This window comes from Dreissena polymorpha, chromosome 13 (genome assembly GCF_020536995.1).
Source record: "Dreissena polymorpha isolate Duluth1 chromosome 13, UMN_Dpol_1.0, whole genome shotgun sequence".
In the NCBI taxonomy this organism is placed as follows: Eukaryota; Metazoa; Mollusca; class Bivalvia; order Myida; family Dreissenidae; genus Dreissena; species Dreissena polymorpha.
In genome coordinates this window covers 66,194,855-66,210,415 of record NC_068367.1, presented here as the reverse complement: position 1 = coordinate 66,210,415, position 15,561 = coordinate 66,194,855, and the positions used below count along the sequence as shown (strand labels likewise).

Below are 15,561 nucleotides of genomic sequence, written 5' to 3'. Positions count from 1 at the left end.
GTATGTATGAAACAAAAAGTGTTTAAATTAAAGAAAACACAAACATTTATTTTAATTGTTGGGTTAATCTGGTGAAAATATAATGTAAACAAAAGAAATCTAAAATGATCAACTACAAAGTATCCAAAATTACTTCATTCACTTATTTAACCCCCATTTTCCTAGTATGTTAGAACCAGTCAATAAATTAGGAAATTGTTCATTTGGGTGGCAGACTCAATTAACATGGGGACACCAGATTTCCTAGGAGGGATACAAGTTTAATCAATTGTATGACTTCCCATGGGCAGTTTGGGGCCCCACGACTTGAAAACCTTTGTCTTTGTTTGGTGGACACAGACTAAGGAATTGCTAATCAATGATTGTTCTCCTCTCCCTCAGCTTAGAGCCTTGATGTTCGATCATTCTGAAAGGGATTTTAACCCATTTAGGGTGTGGGTGTGTAGCTAATTGATGTTTACTATGCTAGCACATGTGGACTAGAAATCACACAGTGCAGATACTTAGGATGTTGATGTTGGCAATGCTTTGTCCTTTAAATATTAAATATTGAGTGTTGACACACAAATGCAACCATAATACTGACAATACAAGACTTAATTAGGCTCAGTAAAAATGATGTTTGCTTGTCACTCTTGTCAGGAATGACTGTGAATTGATGAGAGTATTTTATTCAAAACAAACATGCCATGTGAAAAATGGCTTGCTTATTATTTATGTTTGTCAATTTTTGATTATGAAATAATAATGATAAACTAAATGCACGCATTAAGCAAACAAATATCCTTAATTTGTTGAGTCCAGAGATGTAGTTGGACAATATCTCTGATACGAGCCCAATTCAAACTTGCACTGTTTTAATTTAAAACCAAGACATTAATGATATTTCATGACTTTGCATATTGTTCAATAAATGAAGACTACAAATTTAGTAAATAGTATTTCTGTACAATAAATATTAACATAACTTGACCTGCAAACATCAGTTGTTTTCAATTGTATTCAAGTTTACCATTATGCTCATATAATTGCATAGCTAGAAATAGTTATACTAAATTGTCAGTATTCATGCACTACTTAATTTAAAAAAAAGTTGTGTTCAAGTGACCATAACAATAATAATTTTCATATTTGGCAAACATTATTTTCCTTCGTTATCTTCAACTGAATTAGGAGTATATCACTGTTTAAATATTGTCTTAACTTGAGTTTGTTTAAACTGAAGGTAACCTATTTGCCATGGACATTAATTATATTAGTTAGATTGTTCCCCATAATGTTCATGGTACATATGGTTGACATTGGTCGCATTATATATTCAGGTACTTTCAATGAATTTAAAAAACTTAAACATTTCTGCTTGACTGAGTGCATACCCTCTGATTTATGACTAGATAATTTGACTAAATTAGGCAAATTAAGCATAGAAAGGGAAAGTATACAGTAAATGAAACCTGATCCATTGTAGAATTGGTGGTATGGATAGAGTTTCTAAACCTTTCCCCAAGTCTTAACCACAAATGTGAAACAAGAGAATGCCATTTAGCCACAAAATAATTTCATTTTGTTATATTTTAGGATCAAGTGCACAGCTGAATGCTGTGAGATTTGTTTTAAACTGTTAAAAGATAAAAGTGTTCTTTATGGGTTTTAAATTATTCATCTATTTTAAATGCGTAATTGTGAAAGGTTTTTATGCATGAAAATGCTGTTGTTATGCTGGAGCCCAGATGGGTGTTTAGCACGATATATGTAGATAGTTATCAGCTTTGGGAAGGTCTTTCCAGATAATAATATTTATGAGATAAATATAGTGATTGTCACAAGAAATATAACAAGAAGTAAAAATTGGCATAACGCATACACTGATGCCTGTCTGTGCCATCGATACAAAAATAGTTTAGTAAAACATTACCTGTATTTTAAACAATTAACACGTGTTATTTAAAAAACACATGATGCAACATTAAAATGCACCACATTAATGTCCTTGTTGGTTTCATCAAAATTATGAAATCAATTCATATTTTGCAATTACTATCTACCCCGGCGAAATGTTGTTCATGATTTCATGAACACTTCAAGCCAATCAAGAACTGTTCATGAACGGTTCTGAAAAAGTTCCTTAGCTTGGTTCATGAACTTTTGGACATGAACTGTTCTTAAGACATGTTCATGAACTGTTTATGAATTATTGTTGAACATTTCAAAGTTCATGAACAGTTCTTCATCTAACCATAAATACTTAGTGATGAACATTTCATGCACAAGTATTTCTAATGACTTTTCTGAGACAGACTTTAAGGATCCATCATGAATAATTCATGAATTCCTTTGTGCTAGATGTTTCATACATATTTTTGAAAGTAATATTGAAATGTCTAGCAAACAAATCTTGTAGATTTGTGAAACCTGTGAAGTTAGTATGAATATGCATAGTGCTTTCACCACTGTAAGTTAGTGTTCTTGACCTGTTCTAGAGAATTTTAAGAACATTTGTAAAAGAACTGTTCAAGAACTGCCTTCAGGAACACTTCAATAACTTTTTAAGGACCTTTCCTGTTCTTGAATTATTCTTAAACTATTCTTGAACACTTTAAGAACTTTTTTGAACAACATGTTTCCTTCTGATGTTCTTAAACAGGTCTACACAATGTTTTTGAACGTATGATGGACTTTTTAAGAATCCAATATGTTCTTAAAAGGATCTGTCATGGTTCTTGGAAGACTTAAAAGACAAGTTTAAGAACGTTTTAAGGACATCTTATTTCAAGAACAGTTTAAGATGATATCAAGAACTCAATGTACATTGCATTGCTGTTTTTACAAAGAAAGAATATTGTGTACACAGGAAGTTGAAACGGAAGGCACATGGTTTATGTTATATTTGAAAATGTAAGTCTTTAATAAATTACCGGCTGAACTGATCAGCCATTGGTTCCATTTCAAGTTCTTTGGCACTGTAAGTGTAACCATTTCAGGGAAACCATTGATTAGTAAATGATTCTTGAACTGAAAATGAGACTATTCAAAATCTTTTCAATACATAAATTATTCATGAACATATAGTGCAAAGTTGTATTATGAAATTTAAAGAGTATTATCAAACCATTTGTATCTCAGTTATTAGTGTTATATTTAAATAATTGTTATATGTTGCTATCAATATGTTAAGTGCTAATACAAGACTTGTTTCTTCTTACCCTGACCTGTTTGTTGAGCTTTAGTAACACTTATGATAACCTTTGCATAAATTGACAAATTCTTGTTCATGAATAGTTCATGAACACTTCATGCCACCTCAGTTAATGAACTCTTGAAGAACTATGGTTCATGAACTGTTCACTTACAGTTCGTGAACAGAAAATGAGCCATTGAAAAATAGAAGGAAAATGTTCATGAACTGTTCGTGAACAGCAAAACCCTGAAGAATTTTTCAAGAATTGTGTTGTTCATGAACTGTTCAAGAACACTTCATGCCATTGATGTTCATGAATAGTTCATGAACATTTCATGCCATAATGGTTCAAGAATAGTTCATGAACACTTCATGCCACACGGGTTCAAGAATAGTTCATGAACACTTCATGCCATTAGGTTTCAAGAATATTTCATGAACACTTCATTCCATTAGTGTTCATGAACAGTTCATGAACTAAAATTTCAAGAACTTTTCACAGACGTGGCTCATTTTCTGTTCACGAACTATTCGTGAACAATTCATGAACTCAGTTCACGAACAGTTCATGAACTGTTCACAAATTATTCGTGAACTGCAGAACAACATTTCGCAGGGGTAATGAAAAGGAAAATCTTTGTGCCCAAAGTGCTTCTGTGTTGTTTCCCCATTTTGTTCACATGTGTCTTAAATCATTAAGAGTTTAAATTAAAATGCCTATTGTCCCAGTTATGTACTCCATTCACAATACCTACACACACAAATTATGACAGTTGATCACAAAGTTAATTTTCAAAAACTCTGGTCACTGCAAATAGAAAGCAGAAATGTGTTACTTAAAATAAGTTACTAGCCATTGTGTTTGTTTGTTAAAGCCACACACCTTGAAATGAAATGTAAATCAATACATATTGATGCAATTTGAAAGTGTGCAAATTTGTCATTAAATCTATACGCTAGTTAGCAAGTATTTTTTTTTTTAATTTTAAAACTGAAAGGTTCAGGTTTGTATGCTGTTTGCTGCTCATCAGTATCTTAGGGTTGGAAATGAAGCCTTTAAAATTTGAATCTTGAAAGGAAGGTCTTTAATAAAATTTAATTTTCTGAGGGACTGCAAAGGTGTGAAAATACCTATCTAAGTGGTAAAGGGATAAGTTACACTGTCATGTCATTACACTGCACATACCCTGTAATATGATGCAATTTGTGGGCTGTTTCTGAATAATAGGTACTACCGCTGATTCATCAATAAGCACACTCAGTGTCAGAGGCTGAAGATATAGGATGAGTATTTAATTTCAAATTCATATCCACCAGGCCTGTGGGCATTATTTACTCATCAGTAAGTGGCCTCAATAATGTGTGCTTGCACGCAAGGGCCCATGTTAAACTGGCACTTTAGTGGGCCCATCTAGATCTCTGTGGTTTCCTGCCCAAGCAATGAGCAAGCCACCATTGTCACTTGATCCCACTGATATTACCTGTTGGCCTATTGTTATTGATAGAGTTTTAAATAGAGCAGCATAGATAGTGTTACACTTTTGTTAATAGTTGTTGTAGCTCACCTGGCCATCAAAGTAATAAGAAAAAAATCTTTGACAAATATATATATTATTTTTCATATTCTACCTTCTGTAAATGAAATACTTCTTCTCTTCTTGGAATATTTCAAACACGGTGTATCTACTTACTTTTAAGTTCATCAAAGGCAAACAGATTTAACCTAATTTTCAGTTTAGGGGTAGTGAGTGACATTTGTTTTCCATGGATGTTTAAACACAATGTGGCCATTTCTGCTGAACATTTGTTAAAATGGTTGTAAATGTTTTTCATATAGACAACTTAAAACATGCAGCAATCCACCACAATAGTGTGGGACGTATTGTTTTTGCCCTGTCTGTTTTGTTGGTTTGTTGGTTTGCGTCAAACTTAAACATTTGCCATAACTTTTGCAATATTGAAGATAGCAACTTCATATTTGGCACGCATGTGTATCTCATTGAGCTGCACATTTTTAGCAGTGAAAGGTCAAGGTCATCCTTTAAGGTCAAAGGTCAAATATATGGGTCAAAATTGCTCATTTAATATACACTTTTGCAATATTGAAGATAGCAACTTGATATTTGGCATGCATGTGTATCTCATAGAGTTGCACATTCTGAGTGGTGAAAGTTCGAGGTCATCCTTTAAGGTCAAAGGTCAAATATATGGGGGGACATAGTGTTTCACAAACACATCTTGTTTTAGCTATTTTAAAATACAGATTTCATTCCTAAAGCAATTTGTAAAAATCATCTAATAATACTTACCTTATATCCTCTATCATTCAGACATATGTTATTTTGCATAAACTCTGACCCTTAAATGTTTGTGGAGATTTGGAGGTTTGCATTTCTGCTATTTTAGCAAGGTTCTGTCATAATAGTGCCTTATATGCCCTGTATAAAATTCTGGTCATATTCTTCTTGGCTTCTCAGATAGTAATTAAGTTAAATAGCATTTATTTGGTATATGTAGTAGTTGTTTAACCAATTTGGATAAGATGACTCTTTGAGATTCATTATTTTGATATTCATATAACACAGATGTGATATGTATGTTAAACCACTTCTTGGATTGGTTTCAGTGGTCTCCCCTGAGTAAATTTAACCCAAGACAGTTTGAACCATGATTACAAATGCTGATATTGGTTCACTTATTTGTCAACATCTTTAAAAGGATGTTGAGCATATCTTAGCTGGTTGTTTTGAACCTGTATTCTTTTTCAATCTTGATAATATGGTGTCCCATTTATTAATCTTTTGGACAAATATGTGTGGGTGAAGTACATTTTTTATCGAGTGCACTAATATTCTAGATCCCATATGGTTTAAAGTTCCTTATACAGGTTGTTAGTTTGGTTATGGGGGTTATAATCCTAGATCAAAATACAGGAGACACACTGTTCCTGAGATGACCAAGGGTGTCTTTGTGGTCAGTAGGAAGCACCTAATACTATTGCAGGAACATTCAACATCTCATACAAAAGATGAATAAGTTCTGATTACTTAGGATTGAGGTGGGATCGAACCTGCAACCACTGATTACAGGCACCACTGGGTTATTGCATTACCAAAAAACCACTCTTGATGGACTGACCTAAATAAGGCTAAATTAATTATTGCTAGAAATGACCTTACACACTGCCTCTGCTTGTTACCACATTTCTATTATTATAAGATCTGGTTTGATTTTTACATAAACATTTAAAGTTCATTCAGTGGGATTTTAATCACTTAATCCTCTAGCCCAGAAATGTGGTTTTCACCAGATATACCTCTATCATTTTTTTAAGGACATCTACCTTTATGGGGCCCCCCGTTTAAGGTTTTTTGCTTATCACAGGCATTGCCAGATAAGCCATTGGCTGCCCAGCCTTGTTGCCTTAGATTAATGGGTTATGTCGCATTAACTGCCTTGTTATCCAGATTGGAACCTTTCAAGACTAAAAGATAAGCATTTGGCTCGCCTGACCAGGATACACATTATGAGCTGGGTAATGACATAATTATAATGGGGCGGGTGAAGCTCCAGGCCAGTTTGCGACCTATTATAGTCTGTTCAGTAGCTACTTTGTCCGATAGAAAATCACAGGAGGTTTCATGGTCTCTTCAGGGTAGCTGACCTAACCAGACTGGACTGGTCTGCAGCTATGCTATTCATATCCCTTTCCCACTCAGAAGCAAAGTGAAGATGGCTATGTGCAAATAGCATTAAACCAGAACAGCCTGCCAGAAACTTGCAGTCTGTTCAGGTTTTATGCTTTTTGCTGCTCATCAGTATCTAATCGTTGGAAATGAAGCCTTTAAAACTTGAATTTTGTGAGAAAGGTCTTAAATTAAATGTACCTTTCTAAGGGACAACAAATGCATAAATATACGTATCTAAGTGGTAAAGGGATATATGGCATCATAAGACCCTTTTTAACACGATACCTGAGTCTTATGAGTCCAGGAAGTTTTGATCACCTTCATGTTGATACACTGGTAAATCATGTAAATCAAAATAAGTAGTATGTGTTAATGATGACATTTGACGATGTAATGCACTGGTATATATATATATATATAGAGGTATATATTTAGACGGATGTTTTTGTTAACAAATTACCTAATTCAACTCAAGCTTGATATTATTATGACCAAATTTGCAACTACCCATATAACATAGCTGGTAGAACAATGGGACAGTGGCTTGGGCATAGAAAAAGAAATTTCTCCCCATTGGCACAAAAAGTTACCACGTGCCTTCTAATTTAAACGATGCAAGGTACCTTTTAGAACCCGGGGGGGGGGGGATTTTTTTAATAAAACTACACAGGTCTGCAATTTCCCTTGTTTCACTGTTAACTAATAGTGGACTGAATATTACTAATGGCAAATGTGCATTTTTTTAATGCATTTAATCAATTTCAGTTCAGACATGCATCACAGTTATTTGCTGAAAGTTTGGGGCCCTTACAGAAGCGCACTCAAGCAGGAAGACCTATATTGTTAATTGCCTTGCTCTGAGGTCTTCTCTAAGGTCTTCCATAATACCTCAGCATGGGAATGGTTTACACATGGACTTGAAATTCAAGTCTGTCATTTAAGTAAAGACAAAGTATTATTGTATATACCCATACATTTATGTCTTAGCCTTAAGCAGAAGGTAAGAGTGACCCATTAATGTCACGAGATAGGCAGGTACATTGATAACCATGTTGTAGTATGGGCGAGATATTAATTACCAAAGAATACACATATACCAGGGGTTTTTTTTGCCCGATTTTATAGCCGAAATTCGGCTATGTTCCCAATCCCAAAAAGTATACTTTTTTCCCAAAATTTGGCAAAAAATTCCCAATTTCCCCCAAAAAAAAAAAAAAAAAAAAAATTTTTTTTTTTTTTTTTTTTTTTTTAGAAAGAAGTCTTATGTGTATTTTATCTCAATTGTAATTCAATTACATCTAACAAAGTATTATATGATTTTTTTCTTTTAATTTAAAAGATTGTAAAGAGTTATATCAAATTTAGTATTTACGTAATCAGTGGACTTTTCGTGTGGAAAAAAAGGCTAATGAATTTATTTTCGCAATTTCATGAAAATGCCGATAAAATTCCCAATTCCAAAGCCATGGGCTATCTTCCCAAAAAGTGGAAAAAAAACCCTGTATACAATAGTGGGAAATCAGATAAGCATATTAACTGAGTTAAGAAAATAGGAAAAATATACTTGATAAGAGTTGTACTGTGTGCTGTGAGCTCATTCAGTTTAAATGTCTCCTTAATGTTGACACAAGTTGGGTAACATAATATTATTCTCCTATTGATCATGTGATATGATAGAGTTTTATGTCTGTCATGTGTGAACTGATGCATCGGACATGGCAATTGTGTTTGTACTTATATGAAGATATTAGATTTTCTTTTGGATAATAACCTGGTTTGTAGGTCTGTCAGGATTGTGTGTTACAATGTTTCATTGAGATTATCAGTGGGGAAGGGTAGTTTGGGTGTAAGGGTAATTACAGATCAATTAAGATGTGTATATGACTGGTTAATGGTTGCTAACTGAGAAGGAATGTGCAAGATTAGTTCTAAGTGGTTCTGGAAAGTATAAGACCAGCAGGAATCCTATCTAAAGATGTTTGTGTATTATGCTTGTGAAAAAAATGGAGCTTGCATTCTTAAACATGGAAATTTGTTAAAAGATGTAGACAAATATAAAATGGTAATTCAATATTGTTAACTCTGTGTTCTCAAGTGCCAGGGATACTGTTGCTGAATTAGCGAATTCTTTGTGAAAAAGTGATTTGTATTTGGATGTTTTATATATCATGTTAAAATTATTATGCCTTGGAAGAATCCAAAGTTAATGTTGCTTTGCACTTAAATGTTAGTTGTGTCCATTGGTAGTAAGGTCTTATATGGACACTGCGTTTCCATGTGATGCAAGAGAATGCACACAACCATGCAATTAGTAAGATGATTAATTTGTTGGAAGGATGATTTTGAGGTCAACAGGTCAATGGTCAACTGGTCAAAGTGCCTCAGTATATTGCTTTCTGCATGATATCATGATAATTCTTTGACCTGGGATCATGCAAATTGACATTGTGGTTACTTGTGAGAAGGAGAAGAGGCCTTATGATTTCGAGTTCATCAGGGTAAAGGTCAAGGTCACAGGGGCTTGTAATAGAAAATTATTTTTGTTACTACAATGTATATTTTTGAAATAATTTGAACTGCAATCATGCTTATAGGTATTGTGGTTATATGGGAGGAAAAGAAATTAAAGAATACAGGTCAAAGTTATTATATGATCACATGAGCTTGTATGAAGAAATTCTGTTGTTGCATTATATTTAGATGGCTCTTTCATTTACAATAATCAATTGTGTATGCAGGTTACCTGGGATAATAAAAAGAAGCTTTTAAATTTTGAGGTTAACATGTCAAAGGTCAAGGTAACAGGGGAAATTTGTTTCCAAATATATCTTAACACTTGAGGATGCTTTGACCAAGGACCCTGTGTTTGGTATAGTGGTTTATATGGTGGGAAAACATATGCCTAATTCGTTTGGGGTCATCAGGTTAAAGGTCAAGTTATTAGAGGGGCTTGTATAAAAAAAAATTGATTTTCACACAGTATACACCCTTTGACCTATAGCTGTCTACTTAATATGTATTCTGGTTATTTGAGTGGAAAGAAAGATATTTTATCATTTTAAGATTAAGAGTTCTAAGATCAAGGTCACATAGGCATGTTACATATAAATTATTTCCACAAAATATTTAGAGAATGCTCAGGATCATATACATACAATGCTGTTAAGTCTTGGCAAAGGATGCTTCTTGATGAGTATTATACCAAGAGAACAAAGATAAAAGTCACAGAGAAGACTTTGCTGCAAGATAAGGGCCAAGCTTGTTTACATCTTGCTCTTGTTTATAATTTAACTGATATTACAAAGATTAGTTTCAACCTATTTATGTTATCTTGATTGCATTGAAAGCCTTATGCTTATTTGAAACGCTCTCTAGTCAGTTTCCTGGGACTAGAACCAGTACTTTGTGTCTATGGGGGAGATCTGATGAACAACCTCATAGTGGGGATTGAAACCATGACCTCTCGGTCGCTAAGAAGACACCAAATCCACTACGCCACAGCAACCATCAATGAAATTAAAGATTAACAGTTTATAAGATAAATTTTGACGTTGCACTCCAAGAGTTTACCTGTTTAGTGTTATCATGCTTTATTTTGTCATACATGTAGATAGCTTAGTAAGTAAATAAAGTGAATGTATGTATATAATAAATCTTATATTTATTGTACATGAAAATGTAGCATCTTAATGTTTCTTTGTGGATGTATCACTTTCTCATGATGTGGAAGTTTAACTATCAAATTGAAAGGGGACAGTCTGCAATTATCTTAAGATATACATTTGTAATAGAATGATGACACTGCACTATCTAGATATAATAGAAAGGTGACACTGCACAATTTAAAATGTTTTTTGTACTGGCAATTTGTTTATGATAAGTAAATGGTTATTATGGCTACACATAGACATGTTGTATGGGGATTAGGATACAAACCAAAAGTGTACTGTTAAGTTTATATTCAAGCTTTGTACAATTTTATATTTCTCATTTGTTTTATATTTGCATATGCTATTAACTGAGGATGAGACTTACTGTCGTCAGTACATTTAACTGAATTTGAGGAACCATTGTATTATGATGGCAATAAATGATGATACCTACAAAAGTAAACAGTTGATATATGAATTTCTGTCACTTTTTTACTGTTCACCAGGGAAGTGTCAACTCGTGAACTTTTCTTTCTGGATTTATTTCTGTTACATGTAGCTTGTTACACATTCTTGTATTGTTTTGCCTTAAACAAAATTAGGGAAAAGAGACAGAAAAAAGTATTGATAATGAAAATGCAGTTCCATTAATTCATTAAAAGAGTAGATGATCAATCACATTTTTGATAAGAACAAGATGATAATGAATTTTTAAAAAAAGGCGACTATTCTGTGTATTGTGTCATGTGCCAGCGTTTCTGTGGAGTTATATATGTTGAGGAAGTTGTGACCTTGTTTGTGTCAAAGAGATGATGAAGTCGGTGTGTTTGTGGTGGTTGTTTGTGCAAAACTTGTGATGGATTTAGTCCCCATATCTGAGGTGATTGTTTTTAATTTCTCAGTCTACATATGTATGCAAGATTATGTTATTTTAACTTAAATGGTTTTATTTGTTATAAACATAAGCTGGATGATTTGTTTCAATGTCATCATAATTTCATAAATAATAATTTATAATAAGTAAGGAAAAAAAAAAGTTCAGACAAAGTTGATTGAGCCTTCAAATGATATACCTTTATAGCTGCCGAGTTTATTACACATTTCCAATGCAGCTATCACAGGTAAATCATATATAATGTGGGCTGTGCCCTGCAAGTAAGCCACATAAGCAACCATGCCTCTGAAACAGAGTACACTAGGTTCAGCTGACTCAAAATGTTCTTAAAGTAACAATACTATTCAAAATCAACGAAAATTTCGTACAATTGTTCGTAAAATAAACTTAACAAATTAAAAATCAGTATTCCTTATGGCAATCGCCGAAATTTCAAGGTCAGATGTGGTCTGATAAAGTAGATGTTTGTAGATACAAAATGCTCGTTTTTATTATTGTTTTGCATATCTATTCATACGACACATGAATACTAAAATGGTGTTCGTGTGTCTATGAATAGATATATTCGCAGGAATTAATTGTGGCCACAAATAAATAAAAACGAGCATTTTGAATCTTCAAAAATCTATGTAATCATACCACATCTAGCGTTGAAATTTTGGCTATTGCTATAAGGAATACTGATTGTTAAGGTGTTAACTTTATTTTACGAAATACTATTTTTGACAAAATTTTTGTTGATTTTGAGCGTTAGAGATACTTTAAGCCATTATACAGTACAACTCGGTAATGATTGACATTTTTCTGCTATTGAAATTTTAGATAAAAATGTATGTAGCGAAATGTGTACAGAAAGCAGCTGGCTAATTGGATGCGTCACAAATGACAACATAAACCCTATAATGTTATATCTTGTGCATATTATTATGTTAACATATATAATGGCAACTAGTATTATGTTTTAATCCTTTCCGTTTCAGAAGCAAAGTGAAAATGGCTTTTGCAACCAGCATAAAAACCGGAACAGCCTGCGAGTAACACGCAGTCTGTTCTGGTTTTATACTGTTTACTGCTCATCAGTAACTATAGGTTGGAAATGAAGCCTATAAAACTTGAATCTGGTAAGAAGGGTCTTCAATTTAATATTACTTTCTTTTGAGACACTACAAACACATCAAAATATGTATCTAACCATTTCTTGATCACCTAACACATCAACTACATTTCAGGATGAGACCAGTCCGAGCGAGAATGAAGCACACAAACCGGTCATACGGGGTCAGCGAGAGAAAGAGAAGACGCCACCATTCTCAAGGTTTGCGCGAGACTCCTGGCGACAGTCCCTTGGTAACCAGCCCAACATGTTCAAGTGGCTTGAGGCCCAAGAGCGACAGGAAGACCGGATCAAACAGGTGACTTGGGCCCTGGAGTTATAAAGCCTTGTACAGTATTATCCGACCCCTTTCCCACTTAGATGCAGAATGAAAATAGATACATGCAACTTGCAGGGTGTTAAGGTTCAATGCTGTTTGCGGCTCATCTTTTGTAAATGAATCCTTATAAAGTTTAATCTATGAAGTAATGTGATAAATCATTTTTTATTGTTTAAGGGACTACATGTACCTATCTAAGTGGTACAGGGTTAACTTAAAGTGGAATAAATACTCAAAATCAACTAATATTTTGCAAAATGTTTCGTAAAATAAAGTTAACCCATACAAAATTAGTGTTCCTAATAGCAATAGCCAAAATTTCATCGCTATATTGGGTATGGCAACATAGCTTTAATGAGATACAAAATGCTGATTTTTATTTTTTGTGCGACAATATATTCCATGTTAATTTCCAGTCACGATATCTGAAAATGTACGAGTGAACGCATGACTGGCTTTGGGCAGTGTTCGAAGAAAGACGTATTCATGAAAACTATGTCGTGCTTCCGAAGCTTTCTGAAGCCAAGCTCAGTTTGCTCGAAAATATTTGGATATCGTAGCCAAAAATTCACATGTAATATATTGTGACACAAAAAAAACACAATAATAAGCATTTTGTATCACGTTAAATCTATGTTACCAGACCACATGAATGGTTGAAATTTTGGCTATTGTTATAAGAAACATTGATTTTGTATGTGTTAACTTTTAAATATTGTATGAACTATTCGTTGAATTTCAGTGTTAATGGCCTTTTAAGACACATTTAAAGGAAAATCTTGAATAAAACTTGATTTTTTTTGTAAAGATTATTGTTAATTGTTGAAACTTAAAATGTTATTTATATATTTTACATACAGTTAAATTACAACCATATTTACAACAATATAACATGCTGAATAAGTAGCATTTATTAGTTTCAAGAACATGTGCAAGACAGATATTTTATAAATTAATGATCAATTGCCGCTTACCTGTATGTGATAATCACTCTACAAGGTCCATAATGGCCTGAGGGCTGTAGCCTGAACAACATTATAGACTATGATGTAATGTTTAAATAATGGCAAGCAGTAAGTAATCATTAGGGTTGTTAATATGTTTTTTTACGCTTAGTATTTAAAAAGCAGGTCTTGTAATTGGGTTTTGTTTAGCACTTAAATGGCATGTCAAAAGCCATATATTTTTGTAGTCACTTTTTTTCATGCGGCTGAACCTTGTTCTCAATTCACCGTTTGGTTGCTTGGTATCTTACATAATACAGGCATGGAGTTCCAAATATTAATAATTCATCATATATTATTGTTTTTATCAACCCTCAAGTTAATTAAAGAAGATTTTAATGTAATAAAACTATTATGCACATTAATGGTAGGCAAAATAAAGACATACTGTAAACAAAAAGCAACACATTTCATTTTTAATCAGGTTTTCCGAAGGAAAAAACTGGTTATTAGATTGGCGAATGCGGGCGGGCTGGCTGGCTGGCTGGCGGGCTGGCTGGCTGGCTGGCTGGCGGGCTGGCGGAACAAGCTTGTCCGGGCCATAACTATGTCCTTCATTGTCAGATTTTAAAATCATTTGGCACATTTGTTCACCATCATTGGACGGTGTGTCGCGCGAAATAATTATGTCGATATCTCCAAGGTCAAGGTCACACTTTGAGTTCAAAGGTCAAAAATGGCCATAAATGAGCTTGTCCTGGCCATAACTATGTCATTCATTGTGAGATTTTAAAATCATTTGGCACATTTGTTCACCATCATGGTACGGTGTGTCGCACGAAAGAATCACGTCAATATCTCCAATGTCAAGGTCGCCACGACTAAAAATAGATTTATTTTTTTTAACAAACTTACAAAGGGGGTTAATTTTGTTTGTTCATTTCAAAAGTTCAGTTTGAGTTTTCTCCCTTTATCAGATTTTTTTTTTCACAATGAAAACCTGGTTTTGTGACAATTTTGTCCCTTGTTAAAGGTTGTCCTCTTTCTCAATAAATAAAAATATCTTAAAAATTATTTCTTACTCTATTTCATACTGTATACTCGATTAACAAGAATTATATTTGAAACTCTGCCACAATATTAATTGGATTATATGAATCTCCATTTACAGACTGGTTTTCATTTCAGACTGAGAGGCAGGGGCCAGTGGGCAGTGCAACCAGTCCAGAACATGACACTCCAGTTATAGCTCTCCCTGCTAAAAAGTACGGCGGAATTATCTTGTTTAAGTGTGTTCATCATTAATGGACTGAATATCTCAATTATCTTGAATACTAGATTTTATCCAAAAGTTGCTTAGAACTACAAGGATAATTTTTGTTTAGTTAAATGTTTTGGTTTTTTGGGTACACAATTATTGAAGTATGTTATTACGTGTTTAAGTTTTTGTACACTTGTAAGTTTTTGTTCACCCTCTTGGTAAGTTAAAATAATCATTTTGTGTGACTTCAATTTTTTGGATATCCAGCTTCGTTTAATCTATTTATTTTAGCTTGATTGCATCGAAAGCCTTAGGCTTATATAAACGCTCTCGAGTCCATTTCCTCAACCTAGAACCAGTACTTGGTGTCTTTGGGAGAGATCTAATTTGAGTGATTTTCAAGTAGTGTCCTGAAATATTCACTGTTAAATTTGTTTTTGTGTCTCTGGGAGGGGGGGGGGGAATCTAAAGAACGCTTTCACAGTGGGGATTGAACCCATGACCTCCCGGT

General features: G+C 33.7%; 1 protein-coding gene across 1 annotated transcript in view; it reads left to right on the top strand.

The window, feature by feature from the left end:
- LOC127854730 (partitioning defective 3 homolog) overlaps positions 1 to 15,561 on the top strand; it is a 62,414-nt gene that overhangs the window by 17,928 nt on the left and 28,925 nt on the right. Inside the window, exons 5-6 of the mRNA XM_052389789.1 lie at positions 12,642 to 12,824; positions 14,978 to 15,054. Coding sequence (XP_052245749.1) covers positions 12,642 to 12,824; positions 14,978 to 15,054 — 260 coding nt within the window. The remainder of the gene's footprint in view (positions 1 to 12,641; positions 12,825 to 14,977; positions 15,055 to 15,561) is intronic.